Raw genomic sequence first — 14,264 nt, 5'->3', positions numbered from 1 at the left:
GGACAGAATGGAGGTTATGAGTACCTTGTGTCCCAGCTCTACCAGTCCCTGATGGACAGAATGGAGGTTCTGAGTACCTGCTGTACAGCTCTACCAGTCCCTGATGGACAGAATGGAGGTTCTGAGTACCTTGTGTCCCAGCTCTAACAGTCCCTGATGGACAGAATGGAGGTTCTGAGTACCTTGTGTCCCAGCTCTACCAGTCCCTGATGGGAGGAATGGAGGTTCTGAGTACCTGGTGTACAGCTCTACCAGTCCCTGATGGGAGGAATGGAGGTTCTGAGTACCTGCTGTACAGCTCTACCAGTCCCTGATGGGCAGAATGGAGGTTCTGAGTACCTGGTGTACAGCTCTACCAGTCCCTGATGGGAGGAATGGAGGTTCTGAGTACCTGGTGTACAGCTCTACCAGTCCCTGATGGGCAGAATGGAGGTTCTGAGTACCTACTGCTGTACAGCTCTACCAGTCCCTGATGGGCAGAATGGAGGTTCTGAGTACATGTTGTCCCAGTCCCTGATGGACAGAATGGAGGTTCTGATTACCTGGTCTGCCAGTCTCTGATGGACAGATTGGAGGTTCTGATTACCTGGTGTCTCAGTCCTTGGAATGGAATAGTAGTATGACGTTAGATGTGTTTAAACAGCCTGAGAGACGGCCCGACGGCCTAACAATCATTGGCTGCTTACATTTAATTTGGTATCGTTTTCATTTAAACAACAAAAAATAACAAATACGTGGAACTCTTTCAAAGAGTCCTTGCTCTCCTAATATAAAGTAAAACCCTCCCCCCCTATCCTCCCCCCATCCTCTCCCCCCATATCCTCTCCCCCCTATCCTCTCCCCCATATCCTCTCCCCCCTATCCTCTCCCCTATCCTCTCCCCCATCCTCTCCCCCCTATCCTCTCCCCCCTATCCTCTCCCCCATATCCTCTCCCCCATCCTCTCCTCTCCCCCCCTATCCTCTCCCCCCCTATCCTCTCCCCCATCCTCTCCCCCCATATCCTCTCCCCCCTATCCTCTCCCCCCATCCTCTCCCCCCATATCCTCTCCCCCCTATCCTCTCCCCCCCTATCCTCTCCCCCCTATCCTCTCCGTCCTATCCTCTCCCCCATCCTCTCCCCCCTATCCTCTCCCCCATCCTCTCCCCCCATATCCTCTCCCCCCCTATCCTCTCCCCCCATATCCTCTCCCCATCCTCTCCCCCATCCTCTCCCCCATATCCTCCCCCCCTATCCTCCCCCCTATCCTCTCCCCCATCCTCTCCCCCCCATATCCTCTCCCCCATATCCTCCCCCCCTATCCTCTCCCCCCATCCTCTCCCCCCATATCCTCCCCCCTTTCCTCTGCCCCCTAACCTCTCGCCCTATCCTCTCCACCCCTAACCTCTCCTCCCCTGTCCTCTACTCCCTTTCCTCTCCTCCCTAACCTCTCCGCCCCTGTCCTCTCCTCCCTGTCCTCTCCACCCCTAACCTCTCCTCCCTGTCCTCTCCACCCCTAACCTCTCCTCCCTGTCCTCTCCACCCCTAACCTCTCCTCCCTGTCCTCTCCTCCCTAACCTCTCCGCCCCTGTCCTCTGGTATATCAGACCAAAACATGTATTTTTACTCCTCTAATTACATTGGTAACCAGTTTATAATATCAATATAGCAACTCAGGGTTTTGTGGTCTATGGCCAATATACCACGGCTAAAGGCTGTATCCAGGCACTCCGCATTGCATCGTACAAAAGAAGAGCCATTAGCCGTGGTATATTGCCCATATACCACAACCCCTCATGACTTATTACTTAATTATAAACGGGTTGGTTTAAGCCCTGAATGCTGATTGGCTCACAGCCTTGGAATATCAGACCGTATACCACGGGTATGACAAAACATATATTTTTACTGCTCTAATTATGTTAGTAACCAGTTTATAATAGCAATAAGGCATATCGGGGGTTTTGTGGTATATGGCCAATATACCACGGCTAAGGGCTGTATCCAGGCACTCAGCAATGCATTGTGGTTAAGAACAGCCCTTAGCCGTGGTATATTGGCCATATTGCTTAATTCTACTATTCCAATTCCTAATTCTGTGGATAAGGTCGACATGCAGTATCTTCTCTTTAACAGCAGGCAGCAGCACTATCCCCCTGCTGACATAACTGCTTGTCACTACTTACTACTGACACAAGTCACATTTCTGACCTTATGTAAAAAAGATATTAGCTTTTTTGGGGGACTTAATTTAAGGTTACGGTTAGGCATACGGTTAGTAGTGTGGTTAAAGTTAGGTTTAAGGGTAGGGTTAGGTTTAAAATCAGATTTTAAGAAGATAAATTGTAGAAATAGGCGGATGTTTCGCTAAATAAAAATACAGACTTTGTGGCTATGGTAACGACCGGACGTCAGGACGACCGGACGTCACTTCCGCTCTGACTCTCCCAGCAGGAAGATGGCGGGTACTTCGAAAGAACACCGACTGTCCCAACATGTTTACGCTACTTTACAGGTAAATACTCTAATTAACACACGTCAATCACTTCTGCTATAGTTGAAAAAATGAACCGTTATATTGTTAGCCAAACTGTAGCAAAGTTGAATAGCACTTTTCCTCGTGAAGGACAATGATCACCAGCTAGCTAGCTGGCTAGCTAACTGGATAACGTTAACTAACGGCTGTAAACAAATGCCAACGTTTGTAGTTAGCCTAGCGAGCCAATGATACGACCATGTAGAGATGAGAACGAGTAGTGTGAGTTAGATAACACGCTACTTGGCATGTTTTTGTCATGTGAGTGAGGTAGATTGTCTCTCGCTGTGTGTGTGTGTGTGTGTGTGTGTGTGTGTGTGTGTGTGTGTGTGTGTGTGTGTGTGTGTGTGTGTGTGTGTGTGTGTGTGTGTGTGTGTGTGTGTGTGTGTGTACAGACCCTGTCATGTTCCCTGGTGGAAGGTCTATATCTGCGTGAGGCTGAAAGTATGCAGGAACTACTGTGTACTCCATCTCAACACCGCACCGACATACTGGCATGGATCTGTAGCAGGTAACACACTCAGTACTGCCCTGATAATGGTATGGATCTGTAGCGGGTAACACACTCAGTACTGCCCTGATAATGGTATGGATCTGTAGCGGGTAACACACTCAGTACTGCCCTGATAATGGTATGGATCTGTAGCGGGTAACACACTCAGTACTGCCCTGATAATGGTATGGATCTGTAGCGGGTAACACACTCAGTACTGCCCTGATAATGGTATGGATCTGTAGCGGGTAACACACTCAGTACTGCCCTGATAATGGTATGGATCTGTAGCGGGTAACACACTCAGTACTGCCCTGATAATGGTATGGATCTGTAGCGGGTAACACACTCAGTACTGCCCTGATAATGGTATGGATCTGTAGCGGGTAACACTCAGTACTGCCCTGATAATGGTATGGATCTGTAGCGGGTAACACACTCAGTACTGCCCTGATAATGGTATGGATCTGTAGCGGGTAACACACTCAGTACTGCCCTGATAATGGTATGGATCTGTAGCGGGTAACACACTCAGTACTGACCTGATAATGGTATGGATCTGTAGCGGGTAACACACTCAGTACTGACCTGATAATGCTATGGATCTGTAGCGGGTAACACACTCAGTACTGACCTGATAATGGTATGGATCTGTAGCGGGTAACACACTCAGTAGTGCCCTGATAATGGTATGGATCTGTAGCGGGTAACACACTCAGTACTGCCCTGATAATGGTATGGATCTGTAGCGGGTAACACACTCAGTACTGACCTGATAATGGTATGGATCTGTAGCGGGTAACACACTCAGTACTGACCTGATAATGGTATGGATCTGTAGCGGGTAACACACTCAGTACTGACCTGATAATGGTATGGATCTGTAGCGGGTAACACACTCAGTACTGACCTGATAATGAGTGGAAACCAGCACCAAACTGATGCTTTCTCCTGGTGGACAAAGTGAGTGTTCATGTTTAAAGTGGGCTGATATCGCTGTCTGTCTCTCGCTCTCTGCAGCATCTGTCCATCTCTCACTAAGAAACTGCCTTCACTCAGATCTAAAGGCCCAAACTCCCTCAGCCAAGGTAAATATACATGCCTGGGGAAAGTCCTATTGATTTCCAGCTCGTGTTGATATGTCAGAATGACTAGCGTTAGTGGGCAGTGGGAAAACGTGTGTCCTGTACATCATGTCCACCAGATGGTGAGCAGCACAATAAGGAGATGTTACATGTTCACTGTCAACTTAACTGCTTTTGCTTACATACCGGTTAACATCAATATTTATTGTAACCTAATCTGTCTGTCTGTCCGTCTACACCTCTGTCTGTCTACACCTCTGTCTGTCTGTCTACACCTCTGTCTGTCTGTCTACACCTCTGTCTGTCTGTCTACACCTCTGTCTGTCTGTCTACACCTCTGTCTGTCTGTCTCTCTACACCTCTCTCTCTCTCTACACCTCTCTCTCTCTCTACACCTCTCTCTCTCTCTACCTCTCACACCTAGAGCTGTTAGTGTTTGGCCAGGAGATGATGCTGTGTAGAACAGACGACCTGGACCTGATCACGGTATGGAGGTGGGGAAAGAAAGGAGAGGGATGTGAATTTTAAATTCTGATATTTTAATTTGAATGTTATTTTGTGTCCAACAGAAATTTTTCCATCTTGCAGTTGATATGTGACGTATAAACGGTATATTATTCTGCTATATATTCTAACAGGCTGTCTTCCTCCCCTCCTCAGGGCCAGGCCTGCCCCCTGCGCCAGCTGTGTTTCATGGAGCAGCTGCTAACTTTAGTGCCTGGCTCCGTGGGGCCTAGTGGGGACAGCAGGGCCGGAGGAGAGGGCCTACTGAAGGAACTCTTCTGTCCTGAAGCTCTGCCTCACCTGAGACAGGCTCTCACCCCTACTCTCAACCCCTGGCCCTCTGACATCAGGTACACTCTCAGCCCCTGCCCCTCTGACATCACCCCTACTCTCAGCCCCTGGCCCTCTGACATCACCCCTACTCTCAGCCCCTGGCCCTCTGACATCACCCCTACTCTCAGCCCCTGGCTCTCTGACATCACCCCTACTCTCAGCCCCTGGCCCTCTGACATCACCCCTACTCTCAGCCCCTGGCCCTCTGACATCACCCCTACTCTCAGCCCCTGGCCCTCTGACATCACCCCTACTCTCAGCCCCTGGCCCTCTGACATCAGGTACACTCTCAGCCCCAAGCCCTCTGACATCAGGTACACTCTCAGCCCCTGGCCCTCTGACATCACCCCTACTCTCAGCCCCTGGCCCTCCGACATCACCCCTACTCTCAGCCCCTGGCCCTCTGACATCAGGTACACTCTCAGCCCCTGGCCCTCTGACATCACCCCTACTCTCAGCCCCTGGCCCTCTGACATCAGGTACACTCTCAGCCCCTGGCCCTCTGACATCAGGTACACTCTCAGCCCCTGGCCCTCTGACATCACCCCTACTCTCAGCCCCTGGCCCTCTGATATCAGGTACACTCTCAGCCCCTGGCCCTCTGACATCACCCCTACTCTCAGCCCCTGGCCCTCTGACATCAGGTACACTCTCAACCCCTGGCCCTGTGACATCACCCCTACTCTCAACCCCTGGCCCTGTGACATCACCCCTACTCTCAGCCCCTGGCCTTGTGACATCACCCCTACTCTCAGCCCCTTGCCCCTCGGACAGGTTTTAGTTCCGGCCCAGCACTAACTCACCTGACCTCTCTCCAGGGGTGCCAGTAAGGGTCAGAGGTCACTACCCAGCAAGCCGAGGGGCGAGGAGGTTGCTGGTGTCACAGCCCTGCTGGAGTCCACTCACACTGCCCTGGAACAGCTGCACGACCAGGTGAGGGTGTCTGGGACGTAATCCAGGTGAGGGTGTCTGGGACGTAATCCAGGTGAGGGTGTCTGGGACGTAATCCAGGTGAGGGTGTCTGGGACGTAATCCAGGTGAGGGTGTCTGGGACGTAATCCAGGTGAGGGTGTCTGTTCACCTCCCAAATTATTGGCACCCAGTCGATAATGCCGTGTTCGCCCTCCCCTGGTAACGATAACGGCACTGAGTCTATAATGCCGTGTTCGCCCTCCCCTGGTAACGATAACGGCACTGAGTCTATAATGCTGTGTTCGCCTTCCCCTGGTAACGATAACGGCACTGAGTCTATAATGCTTCTCCCCTGGTAATGATAACGGCACTGAGTCTATAATGCTGTGTTCGCCCTCCCCTGGTAACGATAACGGCACTGAGTCTATAAATGCCGTGTTCGCCCTCCCCTGGTAACGATAACGGCACTGAGTCTATAATGCCGTGTTCGCCCTCCCCTTGTAACGATAACGGCACTGAGTCTATAATGCCGTGTTCGCCCTCCCCTGGTAACGATAACGGCACTGAGTCTATAATGCCGTGTTCGCCCTCCCCTGGTAACGATAACGGCACTGAGTCTATAATGCCGTGTTCGCCCTCCCCTGGTAACGATAACGGCACTGAGTCTATAATGCCGTGTTCGCCCTCCCCTGGTAACGATAACGGCACTGAGTCTTTTCTAGAATTTTCTCTGAGATTCTGGGACACATTGGGAGGGTTCTTAGTCCGTTACTCCATCCTGAATCTTTCCAGATCCTTGATGTCCTTCGGTCTGCGCTTTGGCCATTGCAAATTGTTGATATTTGTGGTCGTTGAACGATTTCTGGGTGGATTTGATGTGTGCTTGGAGTTATTGTATTGCTGGAAGATCCACTTGAAGTCAATTTTCAGCCTCCTGGCAGAGGCAGCCAGGTTTTTGGTAAAAACGTCCTGGTACTGGTGAAGTTCATGATGCCGTTGACGGTTCTCCAGTTCAGGTCGTCTTTAAGCTGAGATTAACTTTTTGTTTGATTTCATCTAAGAATTTTTAGGAGTGCCAATAATTCTTTTAATCTTTTTGAGATAAAAAAAATAAGTGTTACTTGTTTAAACAAAATCTTTCACTGTGTATTAGTATGAAATGATGGTCATTTTCTTGAGCATGCAATGTAAGCTCAGTATTTGTATTTTTTACATATTATAAATCATTTATTTTTCGCTTATTTTTATCGAGGCTGTCAATAATTATGGAGGTGAATGATTGTTTTACCTACAGTGCCTTCAGACTGTGTGTGTGTGTGTGTGTGTGTGAGTGACGTTACAGCCTGAATTTAAAATGTATTAAATAGATTTGAAAAAGAATACCCCATATTGACAATGGAAACATGTTTTTAAATTTATTGAAAATGAAATACAGAAATCTGATTTTACATAAGTATTCACACCCCTGAGTCAATACATGTTAGAATCACCTTTGGCAGCGATTACAGGTGTAAGTGTCTCAAAGCTTTGCACACCTGGATTGTACAATATTTGCACATAATTATTTAAAAAATTCTTCAAGCTCTGAGAATTTATTGATCATTGCTAGACAGCCATTTTCAAATTTTGCCATAGCAAAATTCAATGTTGTCTTGGTAAGCAACTCCAGTGAATATTTGGCCTTGTGTTTTAAGTTATTGTCCTGCTGAAAGGTGAATTAATCTCCCAGTGTCTGTTGGAAAGCAAACTGAACCAGGTTTTCCTCTAGGAATTTGCCAGTGCTTAGCTCTATTCCGTTTCTATTTATCCTAAAAAACTCCCTAGTCCTTGCCGATGACAAGCATACCCATAACATGATGCAGCCACCACCATGCTTGATATGAAGAGTGGTACTCAGTGATGTGTTGTGTTGGATTTGCCCCCAAACATAACGCTTTGTATTCAGGACATAAAGTTAATCTCGTCGCAATTTTTTTTTACAGTTTTACTTTAGTGCAGGATGCATGTTTGGAATATTTTTGTGTTCAGGCTTCCTTCTTTTCACTCTGTCATTTAGGTTAGTATTGTGGAGTAACTACAACCTTGTTGATCCATCCTCAGTTCTATCACAGTTATTAAACTCTGTTTTAAAGGCACCATTGGCCTCATGGGGAAATCCCTGTGTGGTTTCCTTCCTCTCCGGCAACTGAGTTAGGAAGGACACCTGTATCTTTGTAATGACTGGGTCTATTGATACACCATCCAAAGTGTAATTAATAACTTCACCATGCTCAAAGGGATATTCAATATCTGCCTTTTTTATTTTTACCCATCTACCAACAGGTGCCCTTCTTTGCGAGGCTTTGGAAAACCTCCCTGGTCTTTGTGGTTGAAATTCACTGCTCGACTGAGGAACCTTACAGATAATTGTATGTGTGGGGTAGAGAGATGAGGTAGTCATTCAAAAAATCATGTTAACCACTATTATTGCACACAGTCTATGTGACTTGTTAAGCAAACTTTTACTCCTGAACTTTCACTGAACAAAAATAAAAACGCAACATGCAGCAATTTCAAAGATTTAACTGAGTTACAGTTCATATAAGGAAATCTGTGAGTTGAAATACATTCATTAGTCCCTAATCTATGGATTTCACATGATGGGAATAAAGATGTGCATCAGTTGGTCAGATACCTTTAAAAAAAAAAAAACTTAGGGGTGTGGATCAGAAAACCAGTCAGTATCTGACCACCATTTGCCTCATGCAGCGCGACATCTCCTTCACATAGAGTTGATCAGGATGTTGATTGTGGAATGTTGTCCCAATCCTCTTCAATGGCTGTGAGAAGTTGCTGGATATTGGCGGGAACTGGAACACGCTGTCGTACACGTCGATCCAGAGCATCCCAAACATGCTCAATGGGTGACATGTCTGGTGAGTATGCAGGCCACGGAAGAACTGGGACATTTTCAGCTTCCAGTAATTGTGTACAGATCCTTGCGACATGGGACCGTGCATTATCATGCTGAACCATGATGGGATGACGCGGGATGAATGGGCCCCAGGATCTCGTCACGTTTTCTCTGTGCATTCAAATTGCCATCAATTTAAAATGCAATTGTGTTCGTTGTTCGTAGCTTATCCCTGCCCCATACCATAACCCCACTGCAACCAGGGGGCACTCTGTTCACAACGTTGACATCAGCAAACCACTCGCCCACAAAACACACCATTTGTCCGGTACAGTTGAAACCGGGATTCATCTGTGAAGAGCACACTTCTCCAGTGTGCCAGTGGCTATCGAAGGTGAGCATTTTCCTACTGAAGTCGGTTACGACGCCAAACTGCAGTCAGGTCAAGACCCTGGTGAGGATGACGAGCACGCAGATGAGCTTCCCTGAGGAGGTTTCTGATAGTTTGTGCAGAAATTCTTTGGTTGTACAAACCCACAGTTTCGTCCGGGTGGCTGGTCTCAGACGATCACGAGGTGAAGAAACCGGATGTGAAGGTCTTGGGCTGGTGTGGTCTGCAGTTATGAGGCCTGTTGGACGTACTGCCAAATTCTCTAAAACAACGTTGGAGGCAGCTTATGGTAGAGAAATTAACATAAAATTCTACTGTAACAGCTCTGGTGGACATTCTTGCAGTCCAGCATGCCAATTCTACGCTCCCTCAAGGCTTGAGACATCTGTGGCATTGTGTTGTGTGACAACTACACATTTTATAGTGGCCTTTTATTGTCCCCCAGCACAAGGTGCACCTGTGTAATGATCATGCTGTTTAGTCAGCTTCTTGATATGCCACACCTGTCAGGTAGATAGTGAGCATTTCTCCTTAGATTATCTTGGCTAACAGGGATGTCAACTAATTTGTGAGGGGAATAAACTTTTTGCGTGGAACATTTTCTGTAATCTTTTATCTTAGATCATGAAACATGGGGCCAACACTTGTGTTTTATAGTTTTGTTCAGTATAGTTCGGCTTTCCATAACACGGTTTGAATACTTATTGACTCGACATTTTAGATTTTCATTTTTAATTCATTTGTACAAATGTAAAAAAAAAATATATATAAAAAAAAAAAATCCACTTTGACGTTATGTTGTATTGTGTGTAGATCAGTGACACATCGATGTCGTCCATTTTTAAATTCAGGCTGTAACACATGTTGGGAAAAGTCGAGGGGGTGAATACTTCCTACGACACGGACTTCTTGAAAGCACTGTACCTCTTGTTGCTCTGTATAACGCCTCTTCTAAATGTAACTTGTATAACACCTCTTTTTTGAATAAAGCAATAATTTTCTCTCTCAGTGTGTGTTCCTGCGAGGTGAGGAGGCCAGTCCTAGCCGGTTCTCTGTGTGCGCGTTACGTGTAGCTGTGTCTGATCTGGCCCAGATGATGAGCGTGTTCAGCCGTGTGTACGACACAGACTTCAGCTCCTACTGCTCCAGAGACCCTCCCAGCCTCAGGTCACACACACACATCTTCAGCGCTGTCCATAGGCTGCTCACCGCCTGCAATACGGTATACACACACACACGTTGTCTCTGTGTTCCTCTGAGGACTGTGTTTTCATAGCAGTTCTCTCTCTGTCTCTCTCTCTCTCTGTCTGTCTGTGTGTTAATTATTAATATGTAGAAAGCTTTAGCATCCCTCTGTTTGAACTAGCTAGTTGCATTCGATGCTAAGTAATTAAAAAAATATATACTACAAAATGTCTCTCTCTAGGAGCTAGAGGTCCTGAGGCAGGTATCAGAGCTGTCTGTCTGACAGGGTGAATGTCTCTGTCTCTCTCTCTCTCTAGGAGCTAGAGGTCCTGAGGCAGGTATCAGAGGTGTCTGTCTGACATGGTGAATGTGTCTCTCTCTCTAGGAGCTAGAGGTCCTGAGGCAGGTATCAGAGGTGTCTGTCTGACATGGTGAATGTGTCTCTCTCTCTAGGAGCTAGAGGTCCTGAGGCAGGTATCAGAGGTGTCTGTCTGACATGGTGAATGTGTGTCTCTCTCTCTCTCTAGGAGCTAGAGGTCCTGAGGCAGGTATCAGAGGTGTCTGTCTGTCTGTCTGACACGGTGAATGAGGTACACTCAGACCCTTCCTACTGGCGCCACGGACACAGACACACCCTCTGTGAGTATAAACACACAGACCCTCGCCTTCACAAACACACCCTCTGTGAGTATATACACACAGACCCTCGCCTTCACAAACACACCCTCTGCCATATATATATTATATATACATGACCAGTCAGAAGTTTGGACACACCTACTCATTCCAGGGTTTTTCTTTATTTTGACTATTTTCTACATTGTAGAATAACAGTGAAGACATATTAAAAATAGTGGAGGAGGTGTGTGGAGGTGACTCTCAGGGATTTATTTAGAATTTGAAGGCACACTTAACCACTTACACAGAACTATGCCACGATGTAGACAGCTGTTTCTCTTTGCTTATTTCAGCTGTTCTTGCCATAATATGGACTTGGTCTTTTACAAAATAGGGCTATCTTCTGTATACCACCCCTACCTTGTCACAACACAACTGATTGGCTCAAACGCATTAAGATGGAAAGAAATTCCACAAATTAACTTTTAACAAGGTACACCTGTTGATTGAAATGCATTCCAGGTGACTACCTCATGGAGCTGGTTGAGAGAATGCCAAGAGTGTGCAGAGCTGTCATCAATGCAAAGGATGCTATTTGGTTACTAGATGATTCCATATGTGTTATTTCATAGTCTTGATTTTTTTCACTATTATTCTAAAATGTAGAAAATAGTAAAAAAAAAAAAAAAAACTTGAATGAGTAGCTGTGTCCAAACTTTTGACTGGTACTGTATATACAGTTGAATACACCTTAGCCAAATACATTTAAACTCAGTTTTTCACAATTCCTGACATTTAATCCTAGTAAGAATTCCCTGTTTTAGGTCAGTTAGGATCACCACTTTATTTTAAGAATGTGAAATGTCAGAATAATAGTAGAGAGAATGGTTTATTTCAGCTTTTATTTCTTTCATCACATTCCCAGTGGGTCATAAGTTTACATGCACTCAATTAGTATTTAGTAGCATTGCCTTTAAATTGTTTAACTTGGGTCAAACGTTTCGGGTAGCCTTCCACAACCTTCCCACAATAAGTTGGGTGAATTTTGGCCCATTCCTCCTGACTGAGCTGGTGTAACTGAGTCAGGTTTGTAGGCCTCCTTGCTCGCACATGCTTTTTCAGTTCTGCCCACATATTTTCTGTAGGATTGAGGTCAGGGCTTTGTGATGGCCACTCCAATACCTTGACTTTGTTGTCCTTAAGCCATTTTGCCACAACTTTGGAAGTATGCTTGGGGTCATTGTCCATTTGGAAGACCCATTTGCGACCAAGCTTTAACTTGCTGACTGATGTCTTGAGATGTTGCTTCAATATATCCACATAATTTTCCTGCCTCATGATGCCATCTATTTTGTGAAGTGCACCAGTCCCTCCTGCAGCAAAGCACCCCCACAACATGACGCTGCCACCCCCGTGCTTCACGGTTGGGATGGTGTTCTTCGGCTTGCAAGCTTCCCCCTTTTCCTCCAAACATAACGATGGTCATTATGGCCAAACAGTTCTATTTTTGTTTCATCAGACCAGAGGACACAATCTTTGTCCCCATGTGCAGTTGCCAAACTTTTTCTGGCTTTTTTATGGCGGTTTTGTAGCAGTGGCTTCTTCCTTGCTGAGCGGCCTTTCAGGTTATGTCGATATAGGACTCATTTTACTGTGGATATAGATACTTTTGTACCTGTTTCCGTCAGCATCTTCACAAGGTCCTTAGCTGTTGTTCTGGGATTGATTTGCACTTTTCTCACCAAAGTACATTCATCTCTAGGAGACAGAATGCGTCTTCTTCCTGAGCGGTATGACGGCTGCGTGGTCCCATGGTGTTTATACTTGCGTACTATTGTTTGTACAGATGAACGTGGTACCTTCAGGCGTTTGGAAATTGCTCCCAAGGATGAACCAGACTTGTGGAGGTCTACAATTTTTTTTTCTGACGTCTTGGCTGATTTTCTTTTGATTTTCCCATGATGTCAAGCAAAGAGGCACAGAGTTTGAAGGTAGGCCTTGAAATACATCCACAGGTACATCTCCAATTGACTCAAATGATGTCAATTAGCCTATCAAGCTTCTAAAGCCATGACATCATTCTCTGGAATTTTCCAAGCTGTTTAAAGGCACTGTCAATTTAGTGTATGTAAACGTCTGACCCACTGGAATTGTGATACAGTGAAATAATCTGTCTGTAAACAATTGTTGGAAAAATTACTTGTCACAAAGTAGATGTCCTAACCGACTTGCCAAAACTATAGTTTGTTAACAAGAAATGTGTAGAGTGGTTGAAAAACGAGTTTTAATGACTCCAACCTAAGTGTATGTAAACTTCTGACTTCAACTGTGTATTGCTATTGAAGTTGACTGTGTGTTTTTGTGTTTCAGCCACCCAGTTGGAGGACCTTACCAAGAGATACACAGAGTTCCTTTCTCTTCACCACGGCTAGCAAGCTAACCTTACCCTGAACTCCAGACTGAAGCTAGCAAGCTACCGCTAACCTTACCCTGAACTCCAGACTGAAGCTAGCAGGCTACCGCTAACCTTACCCTAAACTCTACAGACAACTATTAGCTTGCTACTGCTAACTCTCCATGATCACCACATGCTAGCATCAGTGTTTAACTTTCCTGCCTTTCAATGCTAAGATTGTTCTAATATCAGTGCTAACTGTGTAACTGTTTACTAGAGCAGATCATTATCTAGCTTGGCTTTCCATGTTCCCATCTTAGTTTAAAAAAAATGTTTCAATACATTTGAAATCACTGTTTTTGTAAATGTTTTAATATGAGTGCACTATATAGGGAATAGGGTTCCATAGGGCCCTGGTCTAAAGTAGTGCACTATATAGGGTGCCATTTGGGACATTCAGCACCGATACGCTACATCAAATATGTTTTGGTAATAATATGTTCTGCTTTCTCAACACCAGAACTGCAGACACATTTTTTGTTTGTTGATGGTGTCTGTAAGTTGTTACAGTGTGTGTGATATTTGTCTCACATTGTTTCTCTCTCTCTCTCATATATTGTCTCTGTCTCTCTCTCTCATATATTGTTGGTTGCACCGGGTCTCTTGAAAAAAATATTTCATCTCAATGTTCATCTCAATGAGACTAACCTGGATAAATAAAGGTCACTGCAGGCTACTAGTTTCTGAAGTCCCATTTATACAATATGTCGAAGGTGTGACTGCATTTGCGCTGTGAAATCGTTGAGTGGCTGTTCAAGTGTTCATAGTCACAAAGCCACATCCATCCCACTCACGCTAGAAGTTCAGTTTGTCAGCCCAGGAAATGGAAACACGAAAACATCTGTAGAGTCTGAACACACCAATATAACCTCTATGGACT

At 45.7% G+C, this 14,264-nt stretch overlaps 1 protein-coding gene across 3 annotated transcripts; it reads left to right on the top strand.

The window, feature by feature from the left end:
* The first annotated feature begins 2,221 nt into the window (after positions 1–2,221).
* haus7 (HAUS augmin-like complex, subunit 7) lies at positions 2,222–14,060 on the top strand. 3 transcript variants are annotated; one of them, XM_045692817.1, is made up of 9 exons: positions 2,222–2,494; positions 2,911–3,026; positions 4,029–4,096; positions 4,518–4,579; positions 4,754–4,947; positions 5,749–5,863; positions 10,136–10,348; positions 10,839–10,950; positions 13,300–14,060. In XM_045692817.1, the coding sequence occupies exons 1-9, from the start codon at positions 2,438–2,440 to the stop codon at positions 13,359–13,361; spliced, it is 999 nt and encodes a 332-aa protein (XP_045548773.1). In that variant the 5' UTR covers positions 2,222–2,437; the 3' UTR covers positions 13,362–14,060. The 3 variants fall into 3 exon arrangements, with proteins under 3 accessions (XP_045548773.1, XP_045548772.1, XP_045548774.1); XM_045692816.1 differs by having other exon boundaries at positions 10,839–10,995; XM_045692818.1 differs by lacking the exons at positions 10,839–10,950; positions 13,300–14,060 and adding an exon at positions 10,629–10,820.
* Positions 14,061–14,264: the final 204 nt, after the last annotated feature.

This window comes from Salmo salar, chromosome ssa13 (genome assembly GCF_905237065.1).
Source record: "Salmo salar chromosome ssa13, Ssal_v3.1, whole genome shotgun sequence".
NCBI classification, from domain to species: Eukaryota; Metazoa; Chordata; class Actinopteri; order Salmoniformes; family Salmonidae; genus Salmo; species Salmo salar.
This window is presented reverse-complemented; position numbering and strand designations above follow the sequence as displayed.

Bases quoted from the DNA above. Each gene is read 5' to 3' on its own strand.
- haus7 (XM_045692816.1), top strand. From the start codon at position 2,438: ATGGCGGGTACTTCGAAAGAACACCGACTGTCCCAACATGTTTACGCT. The intron at 4,948-5,748 runs GTACACTCTCAG...ACCTCTCTCCAG, and splicing joins CCCTGGCCCTCTGACATCAG to GGGTGCCAGTAAGGGTCAGA. The intron at 10,996-13,299 runs GTGAGTATATAC...TTTGTGTTTCAG, and splicing joins CCTTCACAAACACACCCTCT to CCACCCAGTTGGAGGACCTT.